Source organism: Chaetura pelagica, unplaced genomic scaffold (assembly GCF_000747805.2).
Source record: "Chaetura pelagica isolate M959 unplaced genomic scaffold, ChaPel_1.0 scaffold559, whole genome shotgun sequence".
NCBI classification, from domain to species: Eukaryota; Metazoa; Chordata; class Aves; order Apodiformes; family Apodidae; genus Chaetura; species Chaetura pelagica.
Window position 1 is genome coordinate 808,042 of NW_009970722.1, and position 13,880 is coordinate 821,921.

The following is a 13,880-nucleotide window of genomic DNA, read 5'->3' on the forward strand; positions in this document are numbered from 1 at the left end:
CACTTGATCATTTTAAGGTCAGTTTGTGGAAAACTACACAAAGCAAACAGGAAAAGAGAAGTGTGTGTCTGCATTGCCCCAGTGCAGCAAGAGCTCAGAAATACACACTACCTTTTATACAGTTAACGCTGTTCTGTGCCACAGACTTAGCTACACAACTCAAAACCTTGTGTAGTCTCAAAGGGTGAGGACAACCCTGGAAGCAGTTTGAAAGCTATGTCCTTACACTTCATGACAACAATATGAGGGAGTATGTTGGTTCCTCTCCCCTGTGTGAGACTCCTGGCAGCATTCATTTTATTTCATTTCCATTCTAGTAAAACTAGTAACATTTGGCACACAGTGTTCAAGCTAACATCTCATGCTGCAAAGGGGCAGAAAGAGCACCAAGCACCAGACTCTCTATGCTGACAGGGCATTTTGACTCCTGGAATGCTTTTTAGCAATTCCATCAAAGGAAAGTCAAGACCCTAAAACTGTGAGCAGCATGAAGTGCTGATGGGTTTGAAATTGCTTTTGGTATTGGTGTATCATAAGTGAAATGCTCATGCAAGTAACACAGGTGGTAGCGGTTACTTGCAGGATGCCAAGTTATAAAACATCTATTTTCACAAAAACAAAACCCCACCACCCAATCCACTACACCAAACAGGCAGCACAACAGAGATACTAGAGGTGCCTGGGACACTACTATTTTTAGGTTTGTTTGGTTGGGTTTTTTTCATGTTTTCTTTTAGTCAGCTTTCCAGGCTCAGAAGTCTGGCTTGGGTTGTTGCACACGTGAAAGACAGAATCTGGATTCAAGTCCCTAATTCTGATGAATCTGTAATGAAACTCAGATTTGAGTATTCCTAGCTAACTCCAGGTGTTCAGGCTGGTGTCTCTGCTCCTGCTCAAGCTTTCTTACAGAGGAGTCTGTGAAAGAAGGCTTCACCAGATGTTCTAGTCTTGTTGTTCAGGTCAAACTACAGGTGCGGTGATTTAATTCTGCTCACTGCTTGCTCCATGGATGTGCTGCTCTGCCTAGTCCCAGTACCCTCTCCTTTTTTCACTAACTTGTGGAAACACAGTTGCCTGAGATCTGTGTCTCACTTTCAAGTGCTGCTGTAATTGCAAGCTTGGAAAGTGGTGGCACGTAGTTGTTAGGTCAGATAATAATCTGCACAGTGCTTCAAATTGAGAAACAATGCTACCTGGCTTATAAAGAACTCCTCAGTTACAGAATCACAGAATTATTATTGAGGCTCTGAGATCATTACGTCCATTCTACTCTCTCTGTGTAATTCATATATATCGATTTATTTATATACTTAAACAAAATGTTTTTTAACAGTTATGATAATTTGGTTTCAAATTACTATACTGTTGGCCAAAAGAAAACAAACACTGGAAGTTTCACAAAGGCTTATATTATTTCACAGTTGGAATGGGTGCATTTTGTCTCATTTTAGTTCACGTGAATTGGTTCCACAGGATTTGTTTGGGACAGAAAATGTCCTAAACATCTGATACTACACATTTTAACAAGACAAAAAAAATTAGCTGTTTCTTTCAGTGAATTTTTTCAGGCTGTGACACTAATGAATACACTGTAAATGAATCTGACACAATAAAAAGAAAAGTATTAATACTACCATTTTGCAGGTGGGAGTGATTGCATGTTTGTTACTCCACCATCTACTGGAACCACAACCTGGACATTAGACAGCATACTAGGCACATTCATAGATTCTGGATTGTATTTATAATCCACTCGCACATCAGTAGTGCTAGCATTACATTTCCAGTAGGTTGCAAGATTCAAGGGAGTGGACTGGATGCCATTTGAAGATACCTGTATAAGAATAAACCATTGAAAGAAGCTTAATTAGAATATTCCTCTTTTGAGAGAATTATGGAATGTCGGCAAAGAATGTATCTTTAAATCCTGACAAAAAATCAAGTGAAAAATTGACTTCTGAGTTCTTAATTCTGAAGACTGTTGCAGCCTAAAGCAATTCCTGTTCTTTTAATTTTAAATTAAAATAATTACAAGAAAATATTTAAACTCCATGTGACCCACAAAGGTCCTTCCTGTTCTGGCTTTTTATAAGTCAAAACAGTTTTGTTCTAGTCTCATGTTCTGCCTCCCATCATAAGCATGCTTGTGCTAAGATGGCTCCACCCTTAGCAGCTGTGTGCCAGTTCAGCTGCCCCAAAAGCCAGCAGCAGAGGGCAATACCTGTCATTATGGGAGAGGCAGCCAGCAAAACAGTTCTCACCTATTCAAAGCATTGTTTTCCTGCTGCAGGAGGCTTGAATGTCGGTCCTGTAGCTGAGCGGGTGCTACTGCCCTGCTGAATCTCTACCACCTTCCTAGTCTACCTGAGGAACATTCCAAGTCTTGGTGCCCACAGCACAGAGACTTTTCTCTCTGCCAAGGTGTCTGCATGCCAATGCCTTATTTTTCCCTGATGGTAAAGATCTCAAATAGACACCATTATTCCACAGTACTAATTTCTGCAATCCAAAGTAATGTTTTGTTCTTTCCAACTTTCTCAGGAATTCTGTGTGCCTTACAGGCATTTTCTAGATCCAGTATGCCAAGATTTTAAACTATAGTGAGAGGATGTGGAAACTACAATGGTATTAATAACTGGACTGACAGGTTATTTTGTTCTTTGATTGAATCACAGAATGCCAGGTTGGAAGGAACTTCAAGGATCATCAAATCATTCAGAGTTCCTTAAAAAAAATTCTTAAGGTAAAACAAAATGTTTACCTGATACTTTAAAACATCCACATTGTAATAGGATGCAGATGGATTCTGCTCTGATAATTTCTTGAGGTAGACAGTTATAGCTTGCATGTTCATCCAAAAATCCTTAGTACTGGAGTCACTTTGTGACTGATCGCTACAAAGAAAAATAAAGGTAGGAGTCAGAAGGCAACACTGAGTTTTATTAGTTCAGATACCTAAAAGATAAAATTACATCTTTCCCCTTATTCACTATTTCAAGCAAGAATTTATTCTAATGCTGTATAACATATGACTGTACCATTCTAAGTATTAAAATAAATTAACTGCTTGTTGTATCTAGCAAAATTCTCCTTCCAGGTTGTGGAGTAGTGATGAACTGCATCATAAGATGGAGTTAATGCTGATTTTGGATTTTACCTTCAATAAAACACAATTTTAGGACAATTAGGTACTATGAGGAAGCATGGGAGATGGGGATGAAAGTGGTATTTGAAAAGGTATGTTACCCAATTTGGAATAAATGCTAAAATCATAGTTAGCTTTGGTTATGACATAACTTCACTAATACACTAAAATAAGAACTGTGCTTACCATACTTGCATATATTTGCAGAGAGCGTAAGCTTTCAAATTTTTTTCCATTAAATGTGATTTTCAAATTATTACAACATCTGTTTCTCAGATACGTACAGTTGCATTCGTTTTAAGTAACAATTTATTAGATGTTATATATAGTATATACTATTTTATATGTAGATAAGAAGCAAAATCCTGTTTGGGAGCTACTGGAACCTGGTGTTCTGCAGATAAAGACTATTTGCAGCTCTGGTCACAAGATTATTTTGAATAACGATGAAGCTTTTAAGGTCTGGTTCAAAACCAAAATTGACATAACTTAAGAATCAAAGGCCTCATCTGAATGTCTGTGGATACAGTGAACAACTGCATCCATCCCTAAGGAGGAGTGTGGAGTGTGCCTGCAGAGTGAAAGCTGACAATGAGCACTTGGAACACAGTAATTATGACTACAGTGGTTTGAATGTCCTAGAACAGTGACTTACGTACCAGGAATCTATCCAATCTACTTAAAGTTTGGATCTCTTGTGATTCATTAAAATTTCATTTTCAGTAAAATATATAAACACTTGCTTATCACTATAGAGATATTCCACAATTTAAATAAAGGAAAGCAGAAATAAAATCTTTCTGCTGCTGCTCCACAACAAATTCAAATCAGAAATTCTGGCAACACTGCAAATATCACTTTATAAATACCAAGCAAATTACACCCTTTGCAGTATATGATGAAAAGTCAAATTATTACTATATGGGTTTAGCTTCACAAACATTCATTTACGATTATGCATCCTTTCCAATAAATGAAACTGCTCAGCTGAAACAGATCTCTGCTGAGTAATTACAGCTTTCATATATTTTTAAAAAAGAATTCCAAGTGCTATGATTTCAACAATTATCCTGCTCAATCAGCAGCCTTTTTTCTTAAGAATTCTCCCAAGCATGTTGTTACCTATCTGAGATTTACAGTTATGTAAAAGATATGATCTATGGTAGAAATTATATGGCTTCAAAATGCACTAAGAGTGAAAAATGAGATCATGTGTAGCTCCTACTGCTTGCTTTCTATTTGACACTCATGTTTCATCATTTGTTATTACTGAATAAAGAAATAATTTATAAATGCATGTAAAAACACAGCTACATTTACTAATTTTTATGTCTCATGTTACATTCAGCATGTTTTGAGTCCAGTAACCACTGAGATTTTAACAGTGGCAGTGAAGAGAACTGAGCTGAACAAGATTATTTTGAGAAATTAAATTAGGTGTAAGCAAATCAACAAGACTGCAGTGAATTCTCATTTACATATACACATACAACACTCATATTTTACAAATAATGCAGTTTACTATTATATATTTTTAAAAAATACAAAACCTGTATACAAGTTGTGCATTTGGAAGAATCTGCTCCAGTTTGCTTGTGTTTTTTACCCTAAAGCAGAGCACAGCTGGAGATGGGTTGCTGGTGAAGACTTTAATAATCCCACTTGGGAATGACACTGTCATATCACCAGTAATCTTCACAATACATCTAGAAGAGAATGAAAAACATAAGTCCATTGCAACTTGTTAACTACCTAGTTTTAATACTAATTTTAAAGCAATGACTGTACTTTCATAATCTGATCAATGGAATTAAAAACAGAAAATTGATGTTGAATGAGGTTAATGTGACAATGAACCGTCACTTTCAATTTGGAAGTCAGGTGAAATAAGAAAAAAGTTTAAGCTTGTTAAGCATACAGTAGTATTGGTGGATATTTTTCAGACTGGAAATATGGCACAACTATGCTTAGGCAAGGCCTAAGTAGCATAGCATAGGATACAACAGAGGGAATGAGGTGCTTTAGCTTCTCAAATTTACATGTAGCACCTATCTGACTATGATAAAAACCCTTCTCTTTTTCAGTGCTCACACTTAACACCTTTTTGTAAAGCAGGGATATATGAACTTCCATAGGATGCAACCCAATAGAGAGCAATAAGCCACTGTCGTCACTTATAGCAGGGAAGAACATCCTTTGAATCCCCCTTGTAATGCATAAACATATTCACCCAGAATATTAAAAGTAAAACCAGCATTTTTTGTTATTGTAATTTATTACATTCAAAACAATTCACTATTTAACTAACTTCATGGGATCTGCTCCTTTAAAGTAGGCGTTAACAGATTCAGTTAGGGCTACTGCAACAGGCAAGGTGTCCTGGTTTCCGAGGCTGACAGGGCTGGGACCACGTGAAACACCTAGAATACATACAGTGTATATGTTTAATTCTCAAAAAGCTTAGTAGTAGATTTCAGAACGGTTGATTACATCTGTAATTTTCACAAGAGGTGAATACCATCAAGGTAACAGTAGTGTCTGAACATACCATCAAAAAGCACTGCTTAGCAGCCTAAGAAAACAGGACTATCAGTCTGACATGTAAATGGGCAAACACAAGGAAATACGTATGATACAGAGGAACACTGCATTAAAATGTCATCTGATGAAAGTGAAGTCAACAGATCCAAAGGAAATTAGACACTGGCTAGAATACTAAAAAAGCCACAAATATAATCTCTACTGTATGCTTTAAATGGTCACAGGAAATGCAAAAAATTCACTTACAGCATGCATGAACTTCAAACTAAATACATTATTATGATCCTACATAAGTGAACTGTTTAACATTCTTTTAATTATTTCAGCCAACAATTTGCCAAATATTTCCTAGGCAGAAACTACTGGAGAAGCCTTCAGAGATGCCTGTGCCAACACAACACAGTTCCAATGCATAGCTATAAAAATAAACTCAGACCTCATGCTATGGCTTTTTTAAACATGTCTGTACAATTGATGAGATCAGTTGTCACTGGAATTTACTCTTAAACAATTTTTTTCATGTGTATTAACTATAAAAGAAAAAACTGGAAGTATTGCAGTATCTTACTGATTTTTTGTACCACTGCTGGAATGGCCTTTATCACATAATATTACTTATTACAAAGGAAGTAAAATCTTTCTCATTTCATGAGCAAAATGAGAATTTTTTCTTTCATACCTTAAAGTTGAAACAGAATGCTTCTTTATAGTATTGCTCATAGCAAACTAATCCTATTTACTCTAAAACAGTGGCTGTACCTTCTGAACTCTTTCAGAAGCAAAAAGGAAGTTGGAATCTTGTTTTCACAGGAAGCCTAATATCACATATCTTCAATTCAGAGATAAGTGAAAGGCGTAGTAACAATAAGTGAGTAGAAGACGGGATTTGGTCTAATTCTGCTACTTCATACATCACCCGCCATCATGATTTCTTCCCTAAGGCAGTAAAATGTTCAGAATACTTCTCAGCACCACAGAAAAAAATCTTAGTGCAACATTTAGGCCTCCTTAGATAGAAGATGATACTCTAGTTACAAGTGCTTAAAACAAAAAAATTCTTAGATTAATGAAATTATAATATCGGCTACAAAACATCGCTTGATTTATTTTTTCAATATGAACAGTAGGTTGGTTTTATATATTCTTTCAAGACAATACACAGTATTGTTTCCAAAGTTTTATTTCTCTCTCTGAAAACTACCAATAAAAGCTGTAAATCTCAATAGTCTCAGGAATCCAGAAATCATTATTTCCAAGCACCAAATGTGCAATAAAATAGTGAGTTAAGAACAACCAGAAGTCATTTTTGGTGAAATACTGAGCTCCAGAAGTATCCTCCGCTAAAGCCAAAATATGCACGCAATATATATGGCACTATGACTGCCAAAGTAATTTACTGTCCTCTTCCCCCAGCTTACTAAGAAACAAAAAACAACTGCAGGGCTGATAGGAGGTGATTACCTTCTATTAATCACACCAGATTGTTTACAGATGTATACATTACTTTAAAATATTTTACTTCTAGTGGTCTTGTGCATTTTTTTGTATTGATATTTGAAATAATGAAAAGTAATGCAAATATATAAATTATATTCCTATCGGTAAAAGCCAAATACTGATTTCTTGACTGAGGAGTGAAATGCATTAGGAACAACACTATTTTTACTTTTTTTGGGGGGAACAGTAGAACAAATATATACATACGTATGTATATACATGTCTCTGAGATGTATTGGAGTGACTACAAATGAGACAGTGTCTTTATTTGTTCTGCCCCCACTGTTAATCACCCTGTCATTAATAAAAATCTGTCTTCTCCTAAAACAAATAAACTGAGACTAACATAACTGGGTATCCTATGGAAGTCATGGTTTTGTTGCCTGGCTGCTGAAAATACAATGCAGTGCAATGACACACAGACTCAGGGTCTTCCATGCCTGCTGGCAGCTCCCACAGGGATGGGACATCACAGAGCTGCACCAACGGAGCTTCACTGCTTCCTAGGATGCATCCAGCTCAAGACTTCAGTTCTAGCAATTTCAGCAGTGACAGCTGAATCAGTGTTCATGCTCTGCCACCTGCCTCATCCTTGACCACCATTAACAACCCTTGAGCTGTGCTGACACAACCATGCAAATAGTTGCACTGACACACCCAAGGAGGTTGCCAAACTGCAGAAGAAAAGACTGCACCATTGGTCATAAACAGGGCAAATAAATAAACCTGATCAAATGGGTTTAGTTTAGTTTGGTTTAGGAACAAACTTTCAGACAGTTTCAATATTAGCTAAACAGCTGTCATGAAAGTAAAACTTATTTTTAAATATATTACCTCATTTTTTGTATCTTCAAAGATTTGTATTATATGTAGATATCAAAACATTTTTACCTGCTGATCTGAGGAGAATGAGGATTGTCAAAGTAAAAATGTATTCACTTGAAATAAAGCAGTAACCAGAAACCCATGAAACAAACCCAAGTTTCAGCTTGTTTGGGTGGGGCAGGGGGGACAGACAGGAGATTACATTAAAAAGAAATGGTTATATCAAGTTTTGGTGATTTTAGCAACATATAGCTTGTTCAGTAATTGAGCTTTCAGGCTACTTGTATCTGCCAGATACCAGACATAGCTAGAGAAACTTATTTAAGGAGAAATACAATTTTATTAGGTGTAGTGTATTAGGATGATTAGTTAACATGTAAATCTGCTTTGAGTACTATACCTGGTGGTGGTTCACAAAGCTTTTCAATTGTAGGAAGATTTCCGATCAAATGATCATCCTCTATTATATTTAAACAAAACATTGCAAGAAAACAAAATATTTCAAGCAAAAATAGATGTTAAAAAAGAAATAAAAATACTTTACAAAATAAAATAAGGCTAAAGCATAAAAGAAACTTTAATTATGCATGCCTTAAAATTCAGTTTGAAAAATATAGAGTCAGCTCTCCATCATTCAGAACAAATGTGGTAAGGGAAGCACTGGATTGTGCAAAAGTAAAAAGAATACAGACAGCAGTGTAGAGTCTATCCTCATGCCCCAGTGTCATTCAGCCATCTGAACTGTTCTTCCCAGCTCCCCAGGACTAATTAATTCCTACAGTCAGTACAGATGGAACTGGCTTTGGTGTCAGCACACACCTCCTTACCTTGTCCTTCACCTCATGATTTCACTCTTACTGTCTCAAGCAACACACACACTCAGAGCTGGGGCTATTGATGCTGCTGCCAGCTTTTGGTTCCTGCGTACTAGTGCTGAGGCCTGAGGATGTGAGCCTGGATGGACTTTGGCAACCAAAATAACACTTGTCTCTCTGTGATGCTACTCAACATTTGGGAAACTGGTGGATACTGAGCTTCAGCAGCTAATGCTGAGTCTGGCATAGGGTGGAAACAGCAGCACTGCTTTCAGTGCAGAACTCTTGCTAGAAGCTGTGCAGATGCTCCCCTTAGCTGATGAGCCTGGAATCCCTGGCATCCTTAGATAATTAATAATCTGATTTAACTTGAGACTAAGGTGGTAGTAGAGTCCAGGAATGAAATACTTCAATTCTGCTAAAGAAAAAAGTTAAAATGTCTTTAAAAAAAAACACAAAACAACCCAAAAACCCCCATGTAAGTCTCCTTTTCATTTGTTTCAGGCAAATGTAAAAACCAAAGAACCTTCTTTTAAAAATATAAGAAAAACTTTTCAAATTAGTAGCAATACATGAAGGCTAATTTGGTTTTCATCTTCATATTCTTGATTGTTTTGCTTTTACTAAAGACTTCAATTTAGCTCATGTACTTCACTAACTTAAAGAAAAAGATGCGTTAGTTTAATTATTTTGGAAACTGCAATTACAGGACAGCAAACAAAATAAAAGAACATGATAATATTCAATGTTGTGTACATTTAAATAAATTCAAATTGATCAGTATCCCAAAATATTTCTGCACTTATACAGTAACATCTTCTGAACAAATACTTGATTACATGATATGTTTGATGTATGTATATACATACATAGCAAGAAAGAATTGATGGAATAATAATTTTGAAAAGTATTTCCTAAAAGAATATACCATAATTTGAACTGTGGTCTAACATAATTAAATCCACTTTCCTGTTTCTCAATGTCATTTCGAAACAGGTATTACAAAGCATGTTTGAAGTACCTAGACTGGACTCATGGAGCAACTAACTCCAACTAATGGTTCTCCTAACAGGCAGAACCTAGTGACAGGAGCATGCAATTTCTAAAATAAGTTAAAATGCTTAATTTAACTTACCAACTGTAGGTGTGTTTGCTGCACTGAGGGAAGCAGAAGAGGATATTGAGGAAATGCTCTCTGCACGTGCCAAGGGTGCTGCAGGAGGTGGACTGGAGTTAGAGGTCAGCGGAGGGCTGAATGGCCTAGGCTGAACAAAAGAGATTAAAAGAGTATTACACAGAGTGGTTTTAAAGAAATGGAAAAAAAAGAGTTTTTCATTTATGTCTCAGTAAATTTGAGTATATCTCAACATAGTTCCTTCACTGCTTTATCTACTCTACTTTGTATTGTAAAACAGAGAACCCATATCTTCCTCTGGAATAAATTCCATTATTTCATAGATTAGAACTATTAATTTTTTACCTGGGTAGTTAAGTCTAATATATTTAATTATGTAGCCTGTCAATAGTTTGCTGTAACACAGTAGCAGAACATCAGCCTACAGCCCTGTGTAGGATGTGGAATAACAGGGCTAAAGGAGAGCTGCTATTAAAATGGAAGTGAGTCCAGCAGAGGGCAACTAAAACAGTTGGGACTGGAGTACTGGAGAGAGGGACAGGCTGAAGAAGTACCTGGTTTTCTTCAGCCTGAAGAACAGAAGCCTGAACGAGCCACCTACTAGAAGGCTTTTACTAACTAAAAGAAGATACAAAGAAGCAGAGTCAGGATATTCTCAGAGATGCAAGAGCTACAGTAAAGGAAATTTCAGCTGAATTTTGGAAAAAAAAAATAATAAAATCTTTCTTGTAACCTCATGGTCAAAACCTGAGACAGGTTGCCCAAAGAGACTCTGAGATGTGCCTATGTGAAGATTTTCAAAAGTCAGCCTATCTCTAAGCAACCTGATGCGATTCTGAAGTTGGTCCTTCTTTGAGCAGGAGGTTGGCCTACAGATCTTCAAAAATTTCTTCAATCTTAAATCTCTGGATGGCTTTATGAATCCCTTATCTGTTAAGTTACTTAATTGATTGATGATAATTTTGGAATTAACCTATCCAAAATGTACTGGAGCAAATGAAGCATCTGTTTTGTCTGACTAACTGTCTAGCTTTTTCATTTTGGTTCTATCACACTTGTCACTGAGTATGTGGCTTTTATACAGACTATATGAATCCTAAAATGAGTTGATGTATATTGAGAACAACTGTCAGTCTCCCACGTGCAGAAATCATACTTTGTGATGCAGAACAGCACCAACAAAATTCTTCTTTTGAATTATTTTGACATTAAGAACAGATCCTTCAGTCTAAGACCAAATACTACAACTTTATATTGGGACAAGAAAAGAATTTCAAAACAAAGCCTATTCTGACCTTACAGAAATACAGAAGTTTAAAAATATTTCAGTTTTGTCAAAGCACAGGACTAGAATTTTTTGTCTAAAAAGAATATGGTGAAAAGAAGATCTTACCATGGTTACATTTTTTCCAAGTCAGTAAGTCAAATGAAACTCAAAGAATCCTAATATTCACAGAGATTAAGCATGGCTTGCTCTGCTGTGCTGTCTGGGTATTTACATTCTTTGCCACATTCCTTATCGGCAGGTGGACCTGCACTGCAGGCAGTGAGCAAAGACCAGGCACTGTGCAACCTCTTGCTATCTTGACAGACAGCTGCTGCAATCTGCCACCTCCCTTCTCCACCAACCAGCACCAAGGGCAGGGAGAAGTCACAACAGGGCTACTTGTGTCAACACATGGCTGATAAGGATCAACTTAATACCATTCATTCCCCAAAGCTTTGGTGATATTCCTAAATCAATGGAGCTTTGTTAATAACTTCACTAGTAATTCACATTTTGAAAACTTCCATCTCATACACATGCTACCCTTTAATTATCAAATTATTTATTTGTTCAATTAAAAACATTCACCCAATGCAAAAATTATGTTTTCGACCATTGTAGTTTTACTAAGATTTATTTGGTTACATTGATATTGTTATCAGGAACAATTTCCATGCCTATCTGGCAACAGTGAAAACTGTATATGTGACTCCCTGAACATTGGCTGGCAAGTATCCCCACTTTAACAGTGTAAATTAATGATATATCTGAAATCAAGTTAAAATGGAGAATTAAAAAAAATATAAATCAATACATACTATTTCATTAATCCCACTAAGTTTCCCAGTAGACAGCTTTGGTCTTGAAGCAGGCCTTGGAGGGGGTACAATGGTGCCTACAGAAAGAGGAGTTGTGGGCCTTGCTGAAAGAAAGCAAATTTAAGAACAGAAATATTACCAAAGTCACACTGAACATAAACATGTACTTTCTTTAGTAGAATACTTGGAAGTTATGTTTCGATGAAAAGTTCCTATTTTACAAGTTTAATTTTGTAAGATGCACCACTAATCATAAATGCATTTAAAATAGAGTGATGTGATACCCTGAAAAGTGACTCTAAAAATGGCATCATGGGCTTCCTCATTTCTCTCAAATGTGTTTATACTAGTTATTCTTGGAGGTTTGCTCATAAAAAAAATGGTTTTACCAGAGTTTCCTTTTGTGTATAAACTGTATAGATTCAGAAAATAGCACAGTCTTTTGTGTCTTACCACAAATGGAAAATTCAGCAGAAATTAATATTTGGTTCTGGTTGACAATGGCACAACTCTGTTTACAACAAATTTTGCCCTCTGAAATCCCATCTACTTCAATAAGTATACACCAGTATAACAGATAAATGACACTTGATTGTAAGAGCACGTCAACTCCTTATTATATTTTAGCTGAACCTAATACAGCCCTCCTGTTCTTCCAAACTTAACACAAACAACTAAGAGATGGTGGCAGCAGAACTAAGATGCCACTTTTACAAAGTCACTTTTCTGAACGTAACAAATAGAACTCTGTTTCAAAATAAATGTTAGATGCCAATGAGTATGCCAGATCTAAAATTGACTTCAAAACAGACTGAAATCCTAATATTTGATTATGTTGTTCCAGCACATCCTATTATCTTCTTCAAATTATTCCTGATGGCTCTTTTTTATTTAAATCAGTTTATATTATTTAAAATGCAACTTTTAAGTATGCAGTCTTCTCAGGCATTCAGCATAACTCTGCTGTTTAAGTACATGAGTATCATCACTGACTTGGGAAGAAAGAAGTTAGGCTAATACCAATTACATGCACCTTAAGAGTTGCAAAATCAAATGCCCCCAGATAAATTAATTTCTAAAATACCCGTAATTCTTCTAAAATTCTTAGTATGCCGCAAGAAAACAATGCATGCTAAAAACAGAGTAGTCTGCTGCAGTACCACAGGTATTCAGTGAGTCATGTTATACTTGCCCAAATGCGCTTTTATTTTTGCTTTTAGTATGTAGCATTACCATGATATTTATCCATACTTTAAAACATTGTGTGTTAAGAAGGAACAGTTTTAAATAAAATTATTTAACTTTACTTAATCTGAAAATATCTATACAAAGTCATTTGGGAATAGAAGTCTTTTTGCAAATGCAGTAACTTAATCTTCAAGAGCTCACTACTCTAAAATTCTTTTCATTCTTCTAATTTCAAGCTGAATATTTACTTGTCTTAACTTCCAAGGAAATTGGTGCCATCAGGCAGTTTAGTACATTCTAAGTAAGAAGGTGAGTTAAATTTAACATCAGTTGAATGATAATAACAAAAAGAAAAATGAGTCCAAAGCTTGATTTTTAGAGTAAGTTATTAACAAAGAGCAATACACAATGCATGCTTGCCATACCCTTATTTGTATGAGCACAAGAAGACACTAAGCTATATTCCAGTAGGGTTGAAGATGACGCGGAAGAAGTTTCAGCAGCATTGCCAGTTTCTTCAATGAATAATTGTTCATGACATATAGTATTATTGAAAAGGTCACTTTGATCCTCAGAAGCACAGCTGTTGGAAGAATTCCCAAGCAAAGCAGAAGAGGCAAGGCAGGAATTTTCACTTTTAAAATGCAAT

The 13,880-nt window shown here is 36.0% G+C and overlaps 1 protein-coding gene across 1 annotated transcript in view; it reads right to left on the reverse strand.

The window, feature by feature from the left end:
• Positions 1-13,880, reverse strand: part of FCHO2 (FCH domain only 2) — a 75,552-nt gene that overhangs the window by 3,346 nt on the left and 58,326 nt on the right. Inside the window, exons 17-22 of the mRNA XM_010006373.1 lie at positions 12,044-12,147; positions 9,959-10,088; positions 5,454-5,565; positions 4,696-4,851; positions 2,762-2,894; positions 1,635-1,834 (exon numbers count right to left, since the gene is read on the reverse strand). Of these exons, the coding sequence (XP_010004675.1) occupies positions 1,635-1,834; positions 2,762-2,894; positions 4,696-4,851; positions 5,454-5,565; positions 9,959-10,088; positions 12,044-12,147 (835 nt within the window). The remainder of the gene's footprint in view (positions 1-1,634; positions 1,835-2,761; positions 2,895-4,695; positions 4,852-5,453; positions 5,566-9,958; positions 10,089-12,043; positions 12,148-13,880) is intronic.